At 44.0% G+C, this 18,891-nt stretch overlaps 1 protein-coding gene and 1 non-coding gene across 7 annotated transcripts in view; both read left to right on the forward strand.

Moving 5' to 3' along the window:
• The window catches only part of CHD3 (chromodomain helicase DNA binding protein 3), a 27,353-nt gene extending 8,719 nt beyond the window's left edge, over positions 1-18,634 (forward strand). For 2 of the 6 annotated variants that reach the window (XM_069104070.1, XM_069104071.1), the window contains exons 8-37: positions 1-232; positions 523-726; positions 1,466-1,677; positions 2,060-2,191; positions 2,588-2,687; positions 3,407-3,598; positions 3,925-4,125; positions 4,550-4,687; positions 4,962-5,083; positions 5,469-5,642; positions 5,764-5,905; positions 6,281-6,412; positions 7,456-7,573; positions 8,044-8,168; positions 8,355-8,586; positions 9,685-9,851; positions 10,602-10,779; positions 11,517-11,582; positions 12,048-12,133; positions 12,291-12,424; positions 12,984-13,128; positions 13,360-13,522; positions 13,675-13,796; positions 13,903-14,029; positions 14,420-14,548; positions 15,602-15,710; positions 15,976-16,108; positions 16,508-16,749; positions 17,844-18,007; positions 18,281-18,632. The exon at positions 1-232 is cut by the window's left edge and continues 148 nt beyond it. In XM_069104070.1, coding sequence (XP_068960171.1) covers positions 1-232; positions 523-726; positions 1,466-1,677; positions 2,060-2,191; positions 2,588-2,687; positions 3,407-3,598; positions 3,925-4,125; positions 4,550-4,687; positions 4,962-5,083; positions 5,469-5,642; positions 5,764-5,905; positions 6,281-6,412; positions 7,456-7,573; positions 8,044-8,168; positions 8,355-8,586; positions 9,685-9,851; positions 10,602-10,779; positions 11,517-11,582; positions 12,048-12,133; positions 12,291-12,424; positions 12,984-13,128; positions 13,360-13,522; positions 13,675-13,796; positions 13,903-14,029; positions 14,420-14,548; positions 15,602-15,710; positions 15,976-16,108; positions 16,508-16,749; positions 17,844-18,007; positions 18,281-18,426 — 4,567 coding nt within the window. In that variant the 3' untranslated portion in view covers positions 18,427-18,632. Of the gene's footprint in view, positions 233-522; positions 727-1,465; positions 1,678-2,059; positions 2,192-2,587; positions 2,688-3,406; positions 3,599-3,924; positions 4,126-4,549; positions 4,688-4,961; positions 5,084-5,468; positions 5,643-5,763; positions 5,906-6,280; positions 6,413-7,455; positions 7,574-8,043; positions 8,169-8,354; positions 8,587-9,684; positions 9,852-10,601; positions 10,780-11,516; positions 11,583-12,047; positions 12,134-12,290; positions 12,425-12,983; positions 13,129-13,359; positions 13,523-13,674; positions 13,797-13,902; positions 14,030-14,419; positions 14,549-15,601; positions 15,711-15,975; positions 16,109-16,507; positions 16,750-17,843; positions 18,008-18,280 lie in introns of all 6 variants that reach the window. The other 4 variants (XM_069104067.1, XM_069104069.1, XM_069104072.1 and 1 more) reach the window with 4 other exon arrangements.
• Positions 12,572-12,724, forward strand: LOC138174029 (small Cajal body-specific RNA 21). Its single transcript, XR_011171611.1, has one exon. It is a non-coding gene; the product is annotated as a small Cajal body-specific RNA 21 (non-coding RNA).
• Positions 18,635-18,891: the final 257 nt, after the last annotated feature.

The raw sequence follows: 18,891 nt of genomic DNA on the forward strand, positions 1-18,891 counted from the left end.
AAAGGAGGGAGTACAGTGGGAAGCCAAGGAAGAAGAAGAGGAATATGAAGATGAGGGAGAGGAGGAAGGAGAAAAGGAGGAAGAAGATGATCACATGGAATATTGTAGAGTATGCAAAGATGGAGGGGAGCTACTCTGTTGTGATGCCTGTATCTCCTCTTACCATATCCATTGCCTGAATCCTCCACTGCCAGATATTCCCAATGGTGAATGGCTATGTCCCCGATGCACGGTAAGCATTGTGTCCCTAGAAGCTAACTCCTTGTCTCAACTCCTTTTTTTTCCCTATTTCCAAGAAGAATTTAAGTGTCTAGCCCACCCCTGATCTAGCCCTTAATATCTGTCCTCCGGGTAACTGTCTGGTCCCTGGTCTCCCACTCTCCCATTTCTAACTCTTTCCTCCATCACTACTTCACTTGCAAGCCCCAGATTTTTTTTTCCTTGAGTCTACTCCCTTTATAAAATGCCAGCTATACTGTCCTAGTGATATATTTTCTCTCTCTATCTTTGTCTGCTGTGAAGTGCCCTGTGCTGAAGGGCCGAGTGCAGAAGATCTTGTACTGGAGGTGGGGAGAGCCCCCTGTGGCAGCTCCAGCCCCTCAACTGGCTGAGGGGTCACCTGAGATCCAAGTTCCCCGACCTCTGCAAGGCCGCTCTGAGCGAGAGTTCTTTGTCAAGTGGGTTGGACTGTCCTACTGGCACTGCTCTTGGGCCAAGGAGCTTCAGGTAATGGCTTTCATCTCTTATTCCAGTGGTTTATATCCTTTACCCCTCACATAATACTTCACATTCTTATCACATAGCCCTCAGGATCAACTTCTTTAACCTTTAACCATTGTTTCTAATTCAGTTTCTTCCTTTAGCCCCCTCTCTATCACCATTGTTTCCACGTTCTTCTTTATATCATGTACCTGTCACCCTGTGTTCCCAGACATTTGGGAAGCAACTTGGTGTAGTGAAAAGAATGATGGACTCGGAGCAAAATGATGTAGGTTTAAATTTTGGCATTGTACTTCCTGTGTAGTTTTGAGCAAATCATTTCTTAAACATCCATTTTTTTTTTTAAAGCAACTGGGGTTAAGTAACTTGCTCAAGGTTACACGGCCAGTTATTTCTGGGTGTGGTGCTGAGTATCTGAGCCCGGATTTGATCCCAGGTCATCCTGACTCTGGGGCCGGTGCTCTTACTCACTGTGCTACCTGGCCGCCCCAGTATCCATTTTTCTTATCTGTAAAATGAGGTATTTGGACTTAGATGATCTCTAAAGTTCCTTCTAATACTGTCTCCTAGCTTCAACACCCCTTCTTTTCTATACTGTATTCATTTCCCTATTCTTGACTCCTACTTCACATGCCCCTTGAGCCATCACTTTTTCCTTTTTCTATCCTCTCCTATTCCCTACCTCCTCCTTTCTCTGTTCTTACAGAGATGTTTCTAAGCTTCTTTACCCTCCTACCCTTACCAGCTGGAGATTTTTCATCTGGTGATGTATCGAAACTATCAACGAAAGAATGATATGGATGAACCTCCACCGCTGGACTATGGCTCTGGTGAAGATGATGGGAAAAGTGAAAAGAGAAAGAGCAAGGACCCACACTATGCTGAGATGGAGGAAAAGTTCTACCGATTTGGTATCAAACCAGAGTGGATGACGGTTCACAGAATCATCAACCACAGGTAAATGTCGGAATCACAGGATGACCCTTCAGGATTGATCTTGATATTGTTGTAGTAATAACCCCTTGATATTAAGAATCCTCTTTAGAATGGAAATATTGGATTCAATATTGGATAATTAGCTAATGATCAAGACTTGATCAGGCACTTTAGAATCTTGGGGAGGAGTAAGGTCAGTGTCAGCATCAAAAGTTTTGAGATATACTTCAAGTATTTCAGACTTGTTTATGAATTGTTTGTATTTTCTCCCTACATCACCTTCTAGGACATTAAGTTATATATGTCTGCTGCTTACTGTGTAAAGTAAGACTCTTATTTTATATCCAATTCTTTTACTTCTTATCCTTGCCCTCCTCCCTACCACCCTACCCATCCCTCAAAGCATGGACAAGAAGGGAAACTACCACTACTTGGTAAAATGGAGAGACCTGCCATATGACCAGTCAACTTGGGAGGAAGACGAAATGAACATTCCTGAATATGATGCCCACAAAAACAGCTACTGGAGGCACCGGTCAGGGGGAAAAGGGGGTATAAGGATTGGGGAATAGAACAATGACCAATTATAGCTGGAGGATAGAGAGGAGGAAGAGAGATAGACTCAACTAAAAGAATAGAGTTATAGGAAATAATGGTGTGATTATTTGGAAAAGGCATAAAGAGGTTTATAAGACAAGGAGTAAGGTCTAGATTGGGAATAATAAAAGGAGATCCATGGATGTAGAGAAATGGTCTGTAGAGATTGGATGTTGGTTGGGGGATAGTGAGGGGCCCTCAACTGTGGAAAATAGAGACACTGTCCAAAGCTGTGGGAGATAAGAAAAGGGCCTGTGATGGAAAGAGGAAACCAGGCTATGGAATATACCTTCAGGGACCAATCCTAAGGCTTATTCCTTCCTCTGTCTCCTAGGGAGTTAATCATGGGGGAAGATCCTGCTCAGCCACGAAAGTATAAGAAAAAGAAAAAGGAGCTGCAGGGAGATGGCCCTCCTACCTCTCCCACCAATGATGTAAGTCCCTCTCTTATCACGATCTATGTCCTCAAAAAGTAAGAAGAGAAGACAAATGTAGACTCTTAACTTCATGAACAGTCAGTTCTCCTCCAGCAATTATCCCTGACTCTGAGGCTGTTAGGAATTAACCTCTAGGAGAAGTGGTTTGATCACAAACGTTTCAGTCATGGCTCCATTCATGACTCCATTTGGGGTTTTCTTTTCTTGGCAAAGATACTGGAGTGGTTTGCCATTTCCCTCTTCGGCTCATTTTATAGATGAGGAGCTGAAGCAAACGGTTAAATGACTTGCTCCGGGAAACACAGCTAATAAGTGTATGAGGCTAGATTTAAACTCACAAAGATGAGTTTTCTTGATTCCAAACCCAGTGCTCTATGGTATTTCACCAATTAGCTGCCCTGTTCTAGGAGAAGAGGGGAGGGGTAAAAGAACAGCTAATAACTAGCTAGCTAGTCCCATTAACCTAAAGGTGGTACATTTTGATCTCTTCAGCTATGCTCCAGGATATTTTTGAGAGCTGTCAAATTAAAAAAGACAAAAGAACTAAATTTTAATTTTTAGGAGTTCACTGTGAAATTAAAAAAAAAAAACCAACCCTGTTTTATATGCTATGGGGAGATATAGTCAACTTGAAATTATAACTGGAGAGGGAGGAGACAGTGGCCAAAAGACTAATTCTGACCATTTTTCTGATTTCTGACCTCTTTATCTCACAGCCTACAGTGAAGTATGAGAACCAGCCACGGTTCATCACAGCCACAGGGGGCACGCTGCACTTATACCAGCTGGAGGGGCTAAATTGGCTACGATTCTCATGGGCACAGGGCACTGACACCATTCTTGCTGATGAGATGGGCCTGGGCAAGACCATTCAAACCATCGTCTTCCTTTACTCCCTTTATAAGGAGGTGCCAGATATCAGGGTCCCTTAGGGGAGCAGACATTGGCCCTTGAGCCCTTATCCCATCCCAGGACTTGCTGCCAGTTCTCCACCTTCCCTATCCTGAGGGCCACGACTGATTTACATATCATTTTCTCTTACTCTTCACCTCCCAAACCAGGGCTCATTCTATATAGTATTACCCCTGCTTCCCAGCTGCCTTTTTCTCTAAATATTTGAACTAAATCAGGGCTGGTTGTTATAGTGGAGGGAGGAATAACTGGATGCCTGAGGGAGTATAAACTAAAAGCCTGGATAAATGAGTTGTGACCCAGTCTTCCTCTTATCCTCCAGGGCCACACAAAAGGTCCATTCCTGGTGAGTGCTCCACTCTCAACCATCATTAATTGGGAACGGGAGTTCCAGATGTGGGCCCCCAAGTTCTATGTGGTGACATACACTGGGGACAAGGATAGCCGTGCCATTATCCGAGAGAATGAATTCTCCTTTGAAGATAATGCTATCAAGGGTGGCAAAAAAGCCTTTAAAATGAGGGTAGGTCCCTCAACATCATACCCCATTCCTTCCCATACTGCTAAACCTGTACTATTCTTCTACCTGATTAATATGATGCCCCTTCCCCTGCCTAGTTCCTTCATGTCTCACCTCCCTTTTTTCTCTTCCTTCCTCCATCAAAGCATATTTTATACTGTATCCTTGGAACACAGCAGGCACTCCCAGGGGACTCTTCTTGTTTTAAGTCTTTGTGTATGTAGGGCTTCACATTTCAGTCCCTAATAAGGAACAGAAGTATTAAGAACTGTTTTTATGGGTCCTTATTGGCTTTAAAGTTAAGATACCCAATTCAGTTTGGAGATTTGAAGGGAGGCAAAATACCTAGATCTTGGCCAGAGAGTTGGGGCTGGAGTTCATATGCTGTTTGGGCAGCATCTGGATGGATCAATTATTGTGTTGGCAGAGGGAAGCACAGGTGAAGTTCCATGTTCTGCTGACATCATATGAATTGATCACCATTGACCAAGCAGCACTTGGCTCTATTCGTTGGGCCTGCCTTGTGGTAGATGAGGCCCACCGGCTCAAGAATAACCAGTCCAAGGTGAGGGTGATGACAAGACACCAAGGGATTTAAGCCTTTTATTTCTTTCCTACTAAGAATCTAACAACCTTTTTGGGGGGCTAGAGGCAAGATACTTGGATCCCTGAGGGGAAAAATGTACTAAAGGTAGGAAAGAAGGTAGGGGGGAATGGGTGCAAAATAACTGTTTCTGAGGAAATGAGCTAGGGAGTGAGGAAAGGTAGGTGTTAAAGGACCAAATACACCAAGTCGCTGATACACTTTCTTTGTCCTCCACCCTTACCCCCCATTTCAGTTCTTTAGGGTGCTGAATGGCTACAAGATTGATCATAAGTTGCTGCTGACAGGGACTCCACTTCAGAACAATCTGGAGGAGCTCTTCCACCTACTTAACTTCCTTACCCCAGAAAGATTTAAGTAAGTATCCTCCTTCTTCCCCATCCTACCCCACATACAACACTCTAGCCCAGCTCCTTGACTCTTATCCTCTAAATGTTTTTTTATCCTCTAAACTCTTTAAACATCTTTGTCTACCCATCACCAGTTCTAATTTCACCTTTCACTTTCCTGTTCTTGTTTTAATCCTAGTTAAGGGGAAGAATTATAAGGCACAATTTGGATGGTATAATGAGGAAAATTAGGGGTACAGAAAAGACTGAGGGTGATCTGGGAAACAGTAATAGATCTCTGGAGAATAGACTTGAAGTAAGGATGGGTATAGGAATGGAATTAGTCCTGGTACCCTGAGGACTAGAAGCCTTAAAGTTATGAGTTTTCCCCTTTCTCTTCTTTCTGCTCTCAGCAACTTGGAAGGTTTTCTGGAGGAGTTTGCTGACATCTCCAAAGAGGACCAAATCAAGAAATTACATGACCTGCTAGGGCCACACATGCTTCGGAGGCTTAAAGCTGATGTCTTCAAGAACATGCCAGCCAAGACAGAGCTCATTGTCAGGGTGGAGCTCAGCCCCATGCAGAAGTGAGACTGGGAGGGGAGGGGTAAATATTTGGGTCCTTGAGATGGGGGTAGGTGGGGATTTATTGGGGGTGGGCTGGTTTGTGACCAAATGCCTCATTCTAATCTTTCCCCCTCCTACCAGGAAATATTATAAATATATCTTAACTCGGAATTTTGAGGCATTGAATTCTCGAGGTGGTGGAAACCAAGTGTCACTGCTCAACATTATGATGGATCTAAAGAAGTGCTGCAACCACCCCTACCTCTTCCCTGTGGCTGCTATGGTGTGGGACCTGTGGGGCTAGTAGGGAGGGAAGAGCTGGGAACTGAATTGGGGCCAGCAATCTAGGACATTTCTTTCCAAGAGAAAGAAAATCTGGGATAGGGAGGAAGGGAAGGAGAAGGGTTGTAGGTAATGCCTAATTCCATGTCTAATCCTGCTTCTAACCTTAACTCTACCTTCATTTCTAACCTTAACCCCAATTACATTTCCTTTTCTGGCCCTAATTCTAATACTAACCCTAAACAATGGCTAGGTCTCTGAGAACTGTGGGGTATTAGGTTAAATTTTGACATTCAATCTTCTGGATTTAGTAAAGACTGGAGGATTTTAACATTATTCCTGACTCCTATCTCCTTTTTCCCTTTATATATTTTAGGAGTCCCCAAAACTCCCCAGTGGGGCATATGAGGGTGGGTCTCTTATCAAGTCATCAGGGAAGCTGATGCTGTTACAAAAGATGCTTCGGAAACTAAAAGAACAGGGCCACCGGGTGCTCATTTTCTCCCAGGTACCTCTTCCCTTTTGATTTTTTCCTACCACCATTCTCTGTTTGTCTGTTGTGCTTGTGACTTCTCAAAGACTCTGAAATCCTTGGCACTAGAAAACTCTTTCAATTAACATTTTTATGAATTTCTGTGTTTATCCAGTTCATGTCTGGCCCATCAAGATCCTTACTTTAGGTGGTGTTGGAAATACCCCTTCTAAAATTGAATGTGAGGGTTAGAAGAAGAGGCAGATATGGGACAAAGTAAGGCATTTCTGTGTCCTGTGTTCCAGCAAGACCTGGAAATTTAATCTTCCATTGTACCCACAAAAAGGCTTAAGTGTTTTATTGTATTACACACAATTTATCACAAAATACCCATTAACATATAGTGGAGAACAGAATTTTATGATATCAAAACATGTAAAAATGAATATTATAGAAAAAATTGATATTTAAAAGAGCCCTCTTCCTTACAGATTGTATCCTAGGTGACTACCTGCCTTGCTTGGGATCTTTTAAGGGGTGACCTCTGCCAAATCTCTAGCAGGAGGCATTTGGTGCCTCCTTGGCAGGAATAATTTTAAGGGTGAAGAAAGGGAAACAAAGGAAGAATAAGTGTGTTTTGGAAGTCAAGTGGGGAGTTAGAAAGTGGAGATTATTTTGGAGGCCAAAATAGGACAACATTGGATTGAAAACTAATGACGGACGGTTAGGTAGTGTAGTGAATAGAGCACTTGCCCTGGAGTCAGAAGGATCTGAGTTCAAATGTGGCCTCAGACACTTAACACTTACTAGCCATGTGACTTTGGACAAGTTACTCAACCCCAATTGCCCTGCCCTCCCCCCTCCAAAAACCACTAATGACAGATACTTGTCAGTAGAAGTTAAAAGAAAAATTTTTTTTTTAAAAGAAAGAAAACAGGAGGACTAGGACTTCTACAGAGGAGTAGGGTACAATAAGAATAGGTAGATTCCTATGACTCTTCTGTTTCCTTACTATCCCAGACAACCCCTCCATTCTTCCCTTTTCCCCTTCCAAAAAAAGTCCTCCTTCCCTTTTCCAGATGACCAAGATGTTGGATTTGTTAGAGGACTTCTTAGATTATGAGGGTTACAAGTATGAACGGATTGATGGAGGCATCACTGGAGCACTAAGGCAGGAGGCTATCGACCGATTCAATGGTGAGGGCACTAGAGGCTTAATGGATGAACTTAAGAGCTTCTAAGGGAAAGAATATCTTGGGGATAGGCTCATGGGTCTCTAAGGGTATCAGTGACTTTGGGTGATGGACACCTGGGATCATAAGATCTGAGAATTATAAGAGATTCAGAGGTGTTCTAACTTCTACTTGAACAACGATCTCTACTATAATAGCCCCAATAAATAGTCATCTTCCAAACTTTGTATGAAGACTTCTAGTGAGTGGAAACCTACTCTCTTCCAAGGCAGCCCATTCTATTTGTGTATTGTTCTAATTGTTAGGATCAGTAACTGAGAGACAAACACTTTAGTTCCTGAGAGGAATCACCTTTATCCTTGACAAGAGTTGATTGCCTGAGTTTCTGAGGGGGTATAGGACTTGGGAGAGCCAAGGGCTTTGGAAATGAATTACCTCTAGATGGGTCTGACTTTCAATTTCCTCCTCACCTAGCCCCTGGGGCCCAGCAGTTCTGCTTTCTTCTGTCCACCCGAGCTGGGGGCTTAGGCATCAATCTGGCCACAGCTGATACTGTCATTATCTTTGACTCTGACTGGAATCCACACAATGATATCCAGGTGAGAATTTGTACAACTTGGATACCCTGCTCATAGAGCAGGGGAGACATAGAGGAAGATGACCTGGAGTCAGAGAAAGATCTTTTTTCATTGTGCTGGTACCTCCTCTTCCATAATGTCCCTTCTCTGAAGATATGTTCCCTCTGTTGTTCCCCTAACTGGTCTTGCTTCCTTTTGCCATTGTAGGCCTTCAGCCGAGCTCACCGTATTGGTCAAGCCAACAAAGTAATGATTTACCGGTTTGTGACACGAGCTTCAGTAGAGGAGCGGATTACCCAGGTGGCCAAAAGGAAGATGATGCTGACACACCTGGTTGTAAGGCCTGGATTAGGCTCTAAGGCAGGTTCAATGTCCAAGCAGGAGCTTGATGATATCCTCAAATTTGGCACAGAGGAGCTGTTTAAGGATGAAAATGAAGGTGAAAATCTTTTCTCCTGCCCCTTTGGTAGCAAGAGCCTTCTTTCCTAAGTGTTTTCCTTTTCTCTTTTTTCACTTAGCTGTCACCCTGGTTTAGGCCATAATCACAAAACTAATAGTAATAATAATAACGATGATAGTATAAGAGTTACAAAGCACTTTACAAATATTGTCTTGTTTGATCCTCACAGCAGCCTTGGATGGTAGATGCTATTATTATCCCTATTTTATAGCTGGAGATACTGAAGTGGACAGAGCCTAATCAACTTGCCTAGTTAGTGTTTAAGATAGGATTTGAACTCTGGTCTTCTTGGCTCCAGGTCAGCACTATCCATTGTACCACTTAGCTGCTATAGTCAATAGGCTTTTAATTGATCTCCTCACCTTCTTTATCTCTCATTTCCAGCCTCCACCACTGCTCAGCTGATAGTAATAAAGCTTAAATTTTACTGTGTTTTTCTCCTATTCAGTAAACTCTAGTGGTTCCCAATTCATATAGGATCAAATACAGATTCTTCTGTGTGAAATCTCCTTTTCCAGTCTTATATGTTACTCCTCTTCCAGACTCTGTTGAATAGACTGCATCTCCTATCTCCATTATTTTGCACTGGCTGACCCCATCCATACCTAGAATGCAGTCTCTTTTTTTGACTCTTATTGTCCTTAGTTCCCTTCAAAGCTCAGTTTGATGCTGCCTCCTACATGAAACTTTTCCTAATCTCCCCAAATATTAGTGCCTTCCCCTAAAATTTCTTTTACGTATAGGTATTTCATACTTTGGCATATAGTTGCTGTCTACTTCAATAGGATATAAGCTCCTGGAAGTCAGGAGCTGTTTCATTTTCATTTTTGTACACTTAGTAGTGTACCTAGTAGACACTAAATACTTATTAATTGAAAAACTTCGTAGTCCTTGGGAGCCAAGACATTTTGGGCCTAAGTCCCCAGGAGGAAAACTTATCTCCTGCATACCTCCTCAGAGGAGAAAGTCTTTTCCTCATTTCCCTGTTTCCTGATCATTATAAGATCTTGCCTCTCTTATTCGTAGTTGTGGTTGGTGTCTCAAACCTCATAATTGCATGTGCCCCCTTTACCTCAGGAGAAAACAAAGAAGAAGATAGTAGTGTGATCCACTATGACAATGAGGCCATTGCCCGGCTGCTAGACCGAAACCAGGATGCAACTGAAGACACTGATGTGCAAAACATGAATGAATATCTCAGCTCCTTCAAAGTGGCACAGTATGTGGTTCGTGAAGAAGACAAGGTGAGGGACTAGGAGCCAAACACTGGAGTTACCTAGTTCTTCTCTATAATCATCAATTCCAATAAAGTTTTTTACTGGGTGGTGAGGTGAGACATAAATGGAAAGCTAGAGAAAGAACATTCTTCCCCTCAGGAAGATTTCAGTCTAATGGGGAAGGGAAGAAAAGGGAATGACCATTTACTAAGTGTTTACCATCTGTCATACTCAAGCATTTTCCAAATATTATCCCATCTGATCCTCACAACAACCCTGGGAGGTAGGTGCTATTATTATCCCCTTTTACAGTTGAAGAAACTTTGACAGATAGAAATTGTGACTTGCCCAGACTCACAAGCTAGTCTGGATTTGAATTCAAGTCTTTTTGACTCCAGGCCCTGTGCTTTAGCTATCCACTTTACCACCAAGCTGCCAAATGGAAAATATTTCTTTTCTTCAAAAAACTACCAATCTAATGGATGACAGGCCTTGTCAGATATAGAGAACTTAATCAGTGCAGGCAGGGCATGCAAATTCATAGAGATCTTGGAAAAGTAGAGAATAAAGTGGACTGGGAAAAAGTGGAGGTGAAATGAGGCAAGTGATATGTTGAAATTTTGGATCCAGGAGAGGGAAAAGATTTATATACATCAATAGTAGAGTGATAGGATGATGGGGAAAGATCACATGGAAACCAGGAGCTGTGAGACAAGAATCATAGCTTTGGGTATGGTGACTAGGAAACTGCTAATGTTTACTGTGCCTTCCCCTCAGATTGAGGAGATAGAGCGAGAGATCATCAAGCAAGAGGAAAATGTGGACCCTGATTACTGGGAAAAGTTGCTTCGACATCACTATGAGCAGCAGCAGGAGGACCTAGCCCGAAACCTTGGCAAGGGTAAACGCGTTCGGAAACAAGTCAACTATAATGATGCTGCACAAGAAGACCAAGGTAAAGGTTCTTTGCCCCATCCTGTTTAGTGAGGTTTAAGAATTATGCTACCCTTGTCTTGGTGAAGATTAGGGGATAGAAGGGAAAGGACATAGGAGGACATCGGGAGCCTGAGAGATCTAGGTACTGGTAGAATGGGTAAAGAAAGAACCCTTCCGGGGTGAGTAGGTGGCACAGTGAGTAAAGCTCCAGCCCCGGAATCAGAGGATTTGAGTTTGGTTCCAGCCTCTGACACTTAACACCCAGAAAAAAAAACTAGCCCTATAACCTTGGGCAAGTTACTTAACCCCAATTGCCCTCCAAAAGGGGAAAAAAAAAAACCTTTCTTTTGAGAGCCCAAGGATTGGGGAATATCTAACAGGGAATAGAAGCTATGTAGAAGTCATCCAGAGGTCATGGTGGATTACCTAGGGATCACTATTTTAAGTAGATCACTCAAGAGTCAAGAATCACAGTATAGGAGACCCCCAGAAGTCCTCTGTGTGTGTGTGTGTGTGTGTGTATTGAGTAGGGAACACTTCAGTATACTTAACATTAAAAATCAGATCAGGAGGAAGGAAGAGAGAGGGAGAAAAATCATCCAGAGCTTGGGACAAGACATTACTTGATAAAGTTTTCCGGACTTAGGAGAAAAAAGACCAGGTTGGAAGTAGAAAGTTTTCTAGAGTCAGATATTCAGGTGAGAGGAGCCTAGCACAGGATTGGGCAGCTGCCTCATGAACTTGTTACTTTCACAGACAACCAGTCTGAATATTCAGTGGGGTCAGAGGAAGAGGATGAGGACTTCGATGAACGACCTGAAGGTGGGAGCTATCTTTCTAATCCTCTGCCAAGTTTGTTACATCTTGCTTCCCAACTCCCTTCAAACCTACCACCTATTTTCTGTGATTTAATTAGGATATTAAATCTTGGGTCCTCAGACCACTGAGGAGTCTATGCATAGATTTCATTGGGCTCATGAACTTGGATGGGCTAAAAAATTACGTTTATTTTCACCTACCTCTATATGAAATCGAGCATTTCTTCAGTGTAGGCATCAGACATTGTTCTGAGAAGGGATCCATAGGCTTCACCAGACTGCCAAAGGGGCCAATGACAGAAAAAAGGCTAAGAACCCCTGATTTAGGCTTATTTCATTTAGATCCACAAAGCTTTGAAAAGTCAGAAGTACCACAGATAGTTCATAATCCCACTTTCTCTTGTGTCTTGGAATACCAGTACTGAGGGTTGGGAAAGGTAGACCTGCTAATCAAGTTCTCTCCTACCAGGACGTCGTCAGTCAAAGAGGCAACTGCGTAATGAGAAAGATAAACCCCTCCCTCCACTGTTAGCTCGAGTTGGGGGCAACATTGAGGTGAGAACTTAGGAACCCAGATTCCCCAAGACCCTTTTTGGACCAGAGTTTGAGAAGAAAGCCTAGCAGTGGGATCTTAGAAGTCGAAATCACTGAGAGGAACAGGAATCGGGGCACACATGGTTCTTTGGTCACATTCCATCCCACTATCTGTTAGGTGCTGGGGTTTAATACCCGTCAGCGCAAGGCCTTCCTGAATGCAGTAATGCGCTGGGGGATGCCACCACAGGATGCCTTCACGTCTCAGTGGCTGGTACGAGACCTGAGGGGCAAAACTGAAAAGGAATTCAAGTGAGTATGCATTAGAGAGGAGTGGAGACTACTAGGGTGGCGTTGGGATAGGGCCTTCAAGTTTGGGGTAGTTAGTATTTATTCTCCTTGGCCTCCATGTGATGTGACCTTACTCAACTGACCACCACTGCCTTTCTTCTTTTCCTCAGGACCCTATTTCCTGGGGGGTGAGCTCAGCCTACCTCCACTCCCCCTCAGTGGGTCCCAGAATAGAGAGCCAGGATGGGTCTCACTGCCACTCCATGAGCAGAGAGGGGTATGAGACAGACACCTGCTCTGGCTAGTACTGGCAACACATCCCATACTTAAAATCATATTGTACTAGGAGTGGGCAGAGGAAGATGAAGAGTCTTAACTGATGGGGCCTGGGGAAAAGGGAGAGACTAAGGAGGCAGGTTTGGATTGGGGAACCTGGTGGTGTGATTAAGTGAGTTAAGTAGAGTGCTCAGAGAACTGTGTGAGGGAGTTGTGGCTCAGGAGTTCAGTAATCCCTATGCCTCCCTTGCTGCCCTGTATCCCCTCAAGATTTTCTAACCTTACCCAAACCTTTATTCTTTAGGGCCTATGTTTCTTTGTTTATGCGACATCTCTGTGAGCCTGGGGCAGATGGCTCTGAAACCTTTGCTGATGGTGTTCCTCGGGAGGGGCTGAGCCGACAGCAGGTTTTGACCCGAATTGGAGTTATGTCACTTGTTAAGAAGAAGGTATAGACAACTCCCCATCCTTCTGTCCTTTTCCTCAGGAACAAATATCACCCAAATTTCCTTTTCTTTTGCTTCTTGTTCTTCAGTTCCATACCTGAGGTAGTGAGAGAGTATGGGGGAATGAACATGGCTAGTTGCCAAGCACCTGGAGTCACACCCTCCCACTCCAATTCCTCATGGAAACACAACACACACACACACACACACACACACGTTTATTCTGCTTCTCAGGTGCAGGAGTTTGAACATATCAATGGGCGATGGTCAATGCCAGAGTTGATGCCTGACCCGAGTGCTGATTCTAAACGTTCATCCCGAGCATCTTCCCCTACCAAGACATCTCCTACAACCCCTGAAGCTTCTGCAGCCAACAGTCCCTGCACATCTAAACCTGGTAATCAAACAAGCTTCAATTTTTGAAAGAAGTGGGAGGAAAATATGTAGGAGAGTTAAGACAGAAACTGAGAGTGTCAACTAAATAGAGAGGAACAAAAATTCAGTGGCAGTCTCAGTAATGATCTACTCATTTCCTGTCCTCCTATACAGCTACCCCAACCCCAAGTGAGAAAGGAGATGAGACAAGGATGCCTCCTGAAAGGGATGAAGCTGACAATCCAGAAGAGAAGCCAGATAAAGACAAAAAAGGAGGGGAGAAAATGGAGACAGAGGTGTGTGTGTGTGCTTGGATCCCACAGAGAAGAGCAACAAAAGATTTAAAGACCAAATTACGTTAAGTGCTTTCTTTTACCTCCTAACCTTTTATATCCATTCCAGCCTGATGCTCCCAGCCCAGCCCCTTCACCAGGAGAATCAAGGAGGATAATTCTAGGGGATGAGGAGTCTGGAGTGCCTGGAGAGTTGGAAGCTGAACCAGGGAGCCGAGGAGAAAAGGAAAAACCAGGTAGGTATTGGGCTTTCAAGTATTGGGGAAGAAATTACTCCTGGGTTCTCCTCCTTAAGTCAGAAAGCCAGGGTAATATCCTTTCTTCCTTACAGCTAGAGAGCCACCACTAGGAGAAAAGATGGAGGCGGGGTAGAACCTGTTGGATGGATAGAAATATGGGGAGAGGCAGAGGGATTAGGAGATTTAGGCAAGAGAAGTAATGGGTGGATGGACTGGATACTTGGATCTATGAGGGAAGCAGGAATGGAATTGATGGAGTTGGTGATGGTTGTGGAGCCAGTTGCCTGGGTCCTTGAAGCATAGTTCTTTGAGTATAGAAAGTAGTCCTTGGATTATTGGAAGGGTATCTGGAGTGATCGATACTCTCCTGACCCCTTTCCCTCACAGAAGAGCATAAGGGGGAGAGGGAACCAAGATTAGGACCATCCCGAGATGAGCCCCGGTCCAATGGACGTCGAGAAGAGAAAGCAGAGAAACCACGGTTCATGTTTAACATTGCAGATGGTGGCTTTACAGGTATGGAATATCCTTTGCCAACAAAAGTTGTCATATAGATTATCTCTTACCTGCATCTTCTTTGCCTAGAACTCCCATAGTGAACTCTTGTCTTCAGGGGGTTCCCTAGGATATTCTACCTTAGACTATATAAAGATGCCATATCCACTCCTCTGTAACTGTTAACTCCTAAGTAATCCCCACAACTGATGGCCTGTTTTGATTCTGATCCCACCCTAAGCTTACTCAGACTTTTTCTATCTTGTATTTTATTTCTTACCTTAACCCTTAATTCTAAACAAACACTAACCTAATCTTTGTCCTTAATTCTAATTTTATCATTAATCTTTCATTCCACCTTCAGATCTACATAAAGTATTCTAAGTAGATACTATTGTCAACATAATATATTCCATTTCATTTTCTGACATCTCTAATTTTTAGAAAAGTTTACCTTGTGTCAACCCCAACTAGCCTCTCTGTGAACTTGTCTTGTACTGGGCCTACTCCTTTCCTTTGGAACCTAGTAGAACAATTCTATTCCTTCCACTTAGTAGCCTGTCAAATGTCATGATAGACATTTCATCTTCTGTCTCCATGCCTTTGTATTATCTCTCCCCCATGCCTGGAATGCATTCCTTCTTTACTTTTTCAAATCATTAGTTTCCCTCAAAGCTTAATTCAAATGCCACTTCCTACATGAGACTTTTCACAGTCTTTCCCAGTGCCTCTCTACTAAAACTGCCTTGTATTTTACTTGATATGTGTGTACATGTTATTTTCCTAATAGAATGTAAGTTCCTTGAGAGTAGAATGTGTTTAATTTTTGTCTTTGTATCTCCAACACCTAGCACAGTCCCTAGCGTGTAATAGGCATTTAATAAATATTTATTGATTGATTACCCTAACTCACCCTGTAACTAACCTATGTATTACTATGCTTAATTCCTTTCCCTCCATCACTGATCTTTCCCATCTCTTAGAGGAGGGAGGTAGGGGAAGACATAGGGCTGCTGGAGTATGGTAAGCCTGATGCTTCCTTCCTGTGTTTCTCCTGCCTGCCTCCCTTTGCAGAGCTGCATACACTGTGGCAGAATGAGGAACGTGCAGCTATCTCCTCTGGTAAACTCAATGAGATTTGGCACCGGAGGCACGACTACTGGCTGCTGGCTGGGATTGTCCTGTATCCTTCATTACATAAGAAAAACTCTCACACCCCAGGGAGAAAAGCTCTATGGAAAAGGGCTAAAAGGAAAGAGGTTCTCATATCACGAGGAGAAGGATATTCTGGAGACAACTTGGGGCGGGGGGCAAGAATGCTCTTACACCCTGGGAGAGGGGGTCAAGGGATAGCAGAGTGACAGGGAGTGCAGAGGAGGAGCTGTTGTTCCACAGGTCACCCTCATTGGGTTCCTTGACAGAAATCCCCCTTTTCCCTCTACCGGTAGCCATGGCTATGCTCGGTGGCAGGACATCCAAAACGATGCCCAGTTTGCCATCATAAATGAGCCATTTAAAACTGAGGCCAACAAGGGAAACTTCCTGGAAATGAAAAACAAGTTCCTAGCCCGGAGGTTCAAGGTGGGTCATAGAAGTCAAGGTCTGAAGAGGGTTGGGGGTAGCAGTTGAGATCAATTTCAGCATCAAGATTGTTAGGGTTTTAGAAAGGGTTAGTGGTCAGAATTGAGTTAAGTTCTCTGTATTTAGTTTGGGAAAGGGATTAATGCTGTAAGACTGGGACCAAGATTTTAAAGTAAATTCTTAGAGGTGAAATTATTAATTAGATTGTTAAAGTTAGGATCAAGGTTAGGGTGAGTTCTTAGATATTAATTACACTGAGGTATAGATTCAGGTCATTTAAGTTAAGGTAATTTGTATACTTTGGCATTCACATTCATTCATTAACATGTTCATTGAGGACTTACTTTGGCATCTCCTTGTACTTCTCACTTCTGTGCATTCATTCCGCCTTGCTCTCAGCTCCTGGAGCAGGCGCTGGTGATCGAGGAGCAGCTTCGGCGGGCGGCCTACCTGAACCTGTCGCAGGAGCCGGCGCACCCCGCCATGGCCCTCCACGCCCGCTTCGCCGAGGCCGAGTGCCTGGCCGAGAGCCACCAGCACCTCTCCAAGGAGTCGCTGGCAGGGAACAAGCCGGCCAACGCAGTCCTGCACAAGGGTAAGGGCCGCGGCGGCCCCGCGCGGGGGAGGGCCCACAACGCTGCGTAAGTCTGCACCCTGCATCCCGCGGAACACCCTCCCCCACCCTTCTGACCCCTGTACCCTCCTTTTTAAAATTAAATTTAGTTTTTTTTCAATTAACAAAAATCTATTTTCTCTTTCTTATCTTCCTACCTAATTGAAAAAAGAAAAACAAAACCCTTGTAACAAATACGCAGTCCAGCAAAACAACCCTTTATCCTGTTAAACCCCTGCCCCTTCAGCATCTAACATTCTAACCCTGCTGCCCAACCCACATGGAACCTTAATCTTAAATATAAACCATATACTCTACCATGTACCACATCCCTGATACTAAATTTATTAGAACTTCCTTTAGCTCTTTTAACTTCCAGACTTCTGATACTGTATCCCAGTGGATTTCCCTCCTTCACTCCTGTACACAGTGCACACCTTTCCTTGATTGTTACACCCCAATAGTCTTTATACTATTCCCTGTCCCCACCACCTACCTAACTCACCTCCATGAACCCAATATCACTTTGACCTCTCCCCAAAACTGTCATCCAAAAATTCTTTCACCTTTTTGCATCTAAAATTTGAGGACCCTTGATTTATGGACTGATTTCCTGAACCTCTAATTCCTTATACCTCGACCCCAATCTCTAAATTTCTAATTTTGATCCCCTCCTCCCATCCACTGGATCCTAGGCTCCCCAACCTTACTTAATTCTTCTGGTTCCTCCTATTTCCTTCTCATTACCCTTGTCCTAAAATATGCCTTTTTCTCATCTGGGATCCTCTGGCCCCCATGTCCTCCTATGACTTTCCCTACCTCCCTTTCTTTTCTCTACTTTTCACTTTCCTCCTTCCTTCTCAGTCCTTCCCATCTGTTCTTTATGGTAGTCTGACCTTTTTCTCTTTCTCTCCCTGAGTCCTTTGAACTATCTTTTATTTTCCTGTGTCTTTTTCACTATCTTGGTCTCTCATTCTCTGTCTTTGTTGCAGTCTCTTTGTCATTCTCTGACACTACCTTTCTCTCTGTTTCTCCTGGCCTCCATCTCTCCTGGTGACGGCCCGGTCTCTTTGTCCTTGTCTCTCTCTCTTGCTCTTTCTTTCTCTGCGGCCCGGGCCCCAGTTCTGAACCAGCTGGAGGAGCTGCTGAGCGACATGAAGGCAGATGTGACCCGCCTTCCAGCCACCCTGTCCCGCATCCCACCCATCGCAGCCCGCCTACAGATGTCCGAGCGAAGTATTCTCAGCCGTCTGGCCAGCAAGGGCACAGAGCCCTATCCCACACCGGTAATCCTCTACCCTTTTTATCTCAGAACCAGGTTCATCCCCTTTGCCCTATTTCCCATCAGAGACCCATGAAATGCAATATAATTACACCTCTCTGGGTCACTGTGGCCAGAGGTATAGAAGACTATGGAGGTATAGCATGTTCATTCCCATTGGTAGGTTCTCTTTTCCCAGATATTGTTCCTCTATAGACCTGAGTCTAGCCATGGCTTTTCTTCCTTCACCTTCTTCCTAATTCAAGGATATGGACATTTTGCCTCCTTTCTATTCCAGGCCTTCCCTCCGGGTCCCTACGCCACACCACTGGGGTACGGAGCAGCCTTCAGCTCAGCTGCACCCGCCGGGGTCCTGGCCGCCGGCGGCGCCAATTACAGCCAGATGCCCGCAGGGTCCTTCATCACAGGTTAGCCTGGGGATAGGCATAGGGACTGGATCTGTGATTTCATTCATATAGAGAAACCCCCTCTCCCAATGCAGACTCTGCAACTCACAGCCTTACAAAATTGCCTAGAGCATTGAAAAGTTAAATGACTTTCCCCGGGTCCTACAATTATATGTGTCAGTCAGGATTTGAGTCAAAGTCTTCCTGATTCCAAGGTCAGCTCTCTTAGTACTCCCAAACTGTCTGAGGTTGCCCTCATTAACCTCTTTCCTTCCTGCTGCTTCTTAATTTCCCCTACTCTGCTGTCCCCTTTTACCCATACTATATTCTTCCCATCTCTCTCTACTCAACTTTACTCTTTTCTTGTTCATCTCATAAGGGGAGCGTCCTATCCATCTGTTCCCATCCATACCCCAAAACTCTTTCCTTATCTCAGTCTTTCTGAGCCTTGCCTATCTTCTCACCCTTTCTTAACTGAGCTGAAGCTTTATTACTCCCTCAC

The sequence above is a fragment of the Petaurus breviceps genome, unplaced genomic scaffold (assembly GCF_028583685.1).
Source record: "Petaurus breviceps papuanus isolate PSGF00001 unplaced genomic scaffold, PetGlider_PUasm1.0 673, whole genome shotgun sequence".
In the NCBI taxonomy this organism is placed as follows: Eukaryota; Metazoa; Chordata; class Mammalia; order Diprotodontia; family Petauridae; genus Petaurus; species Petaurus breviceps.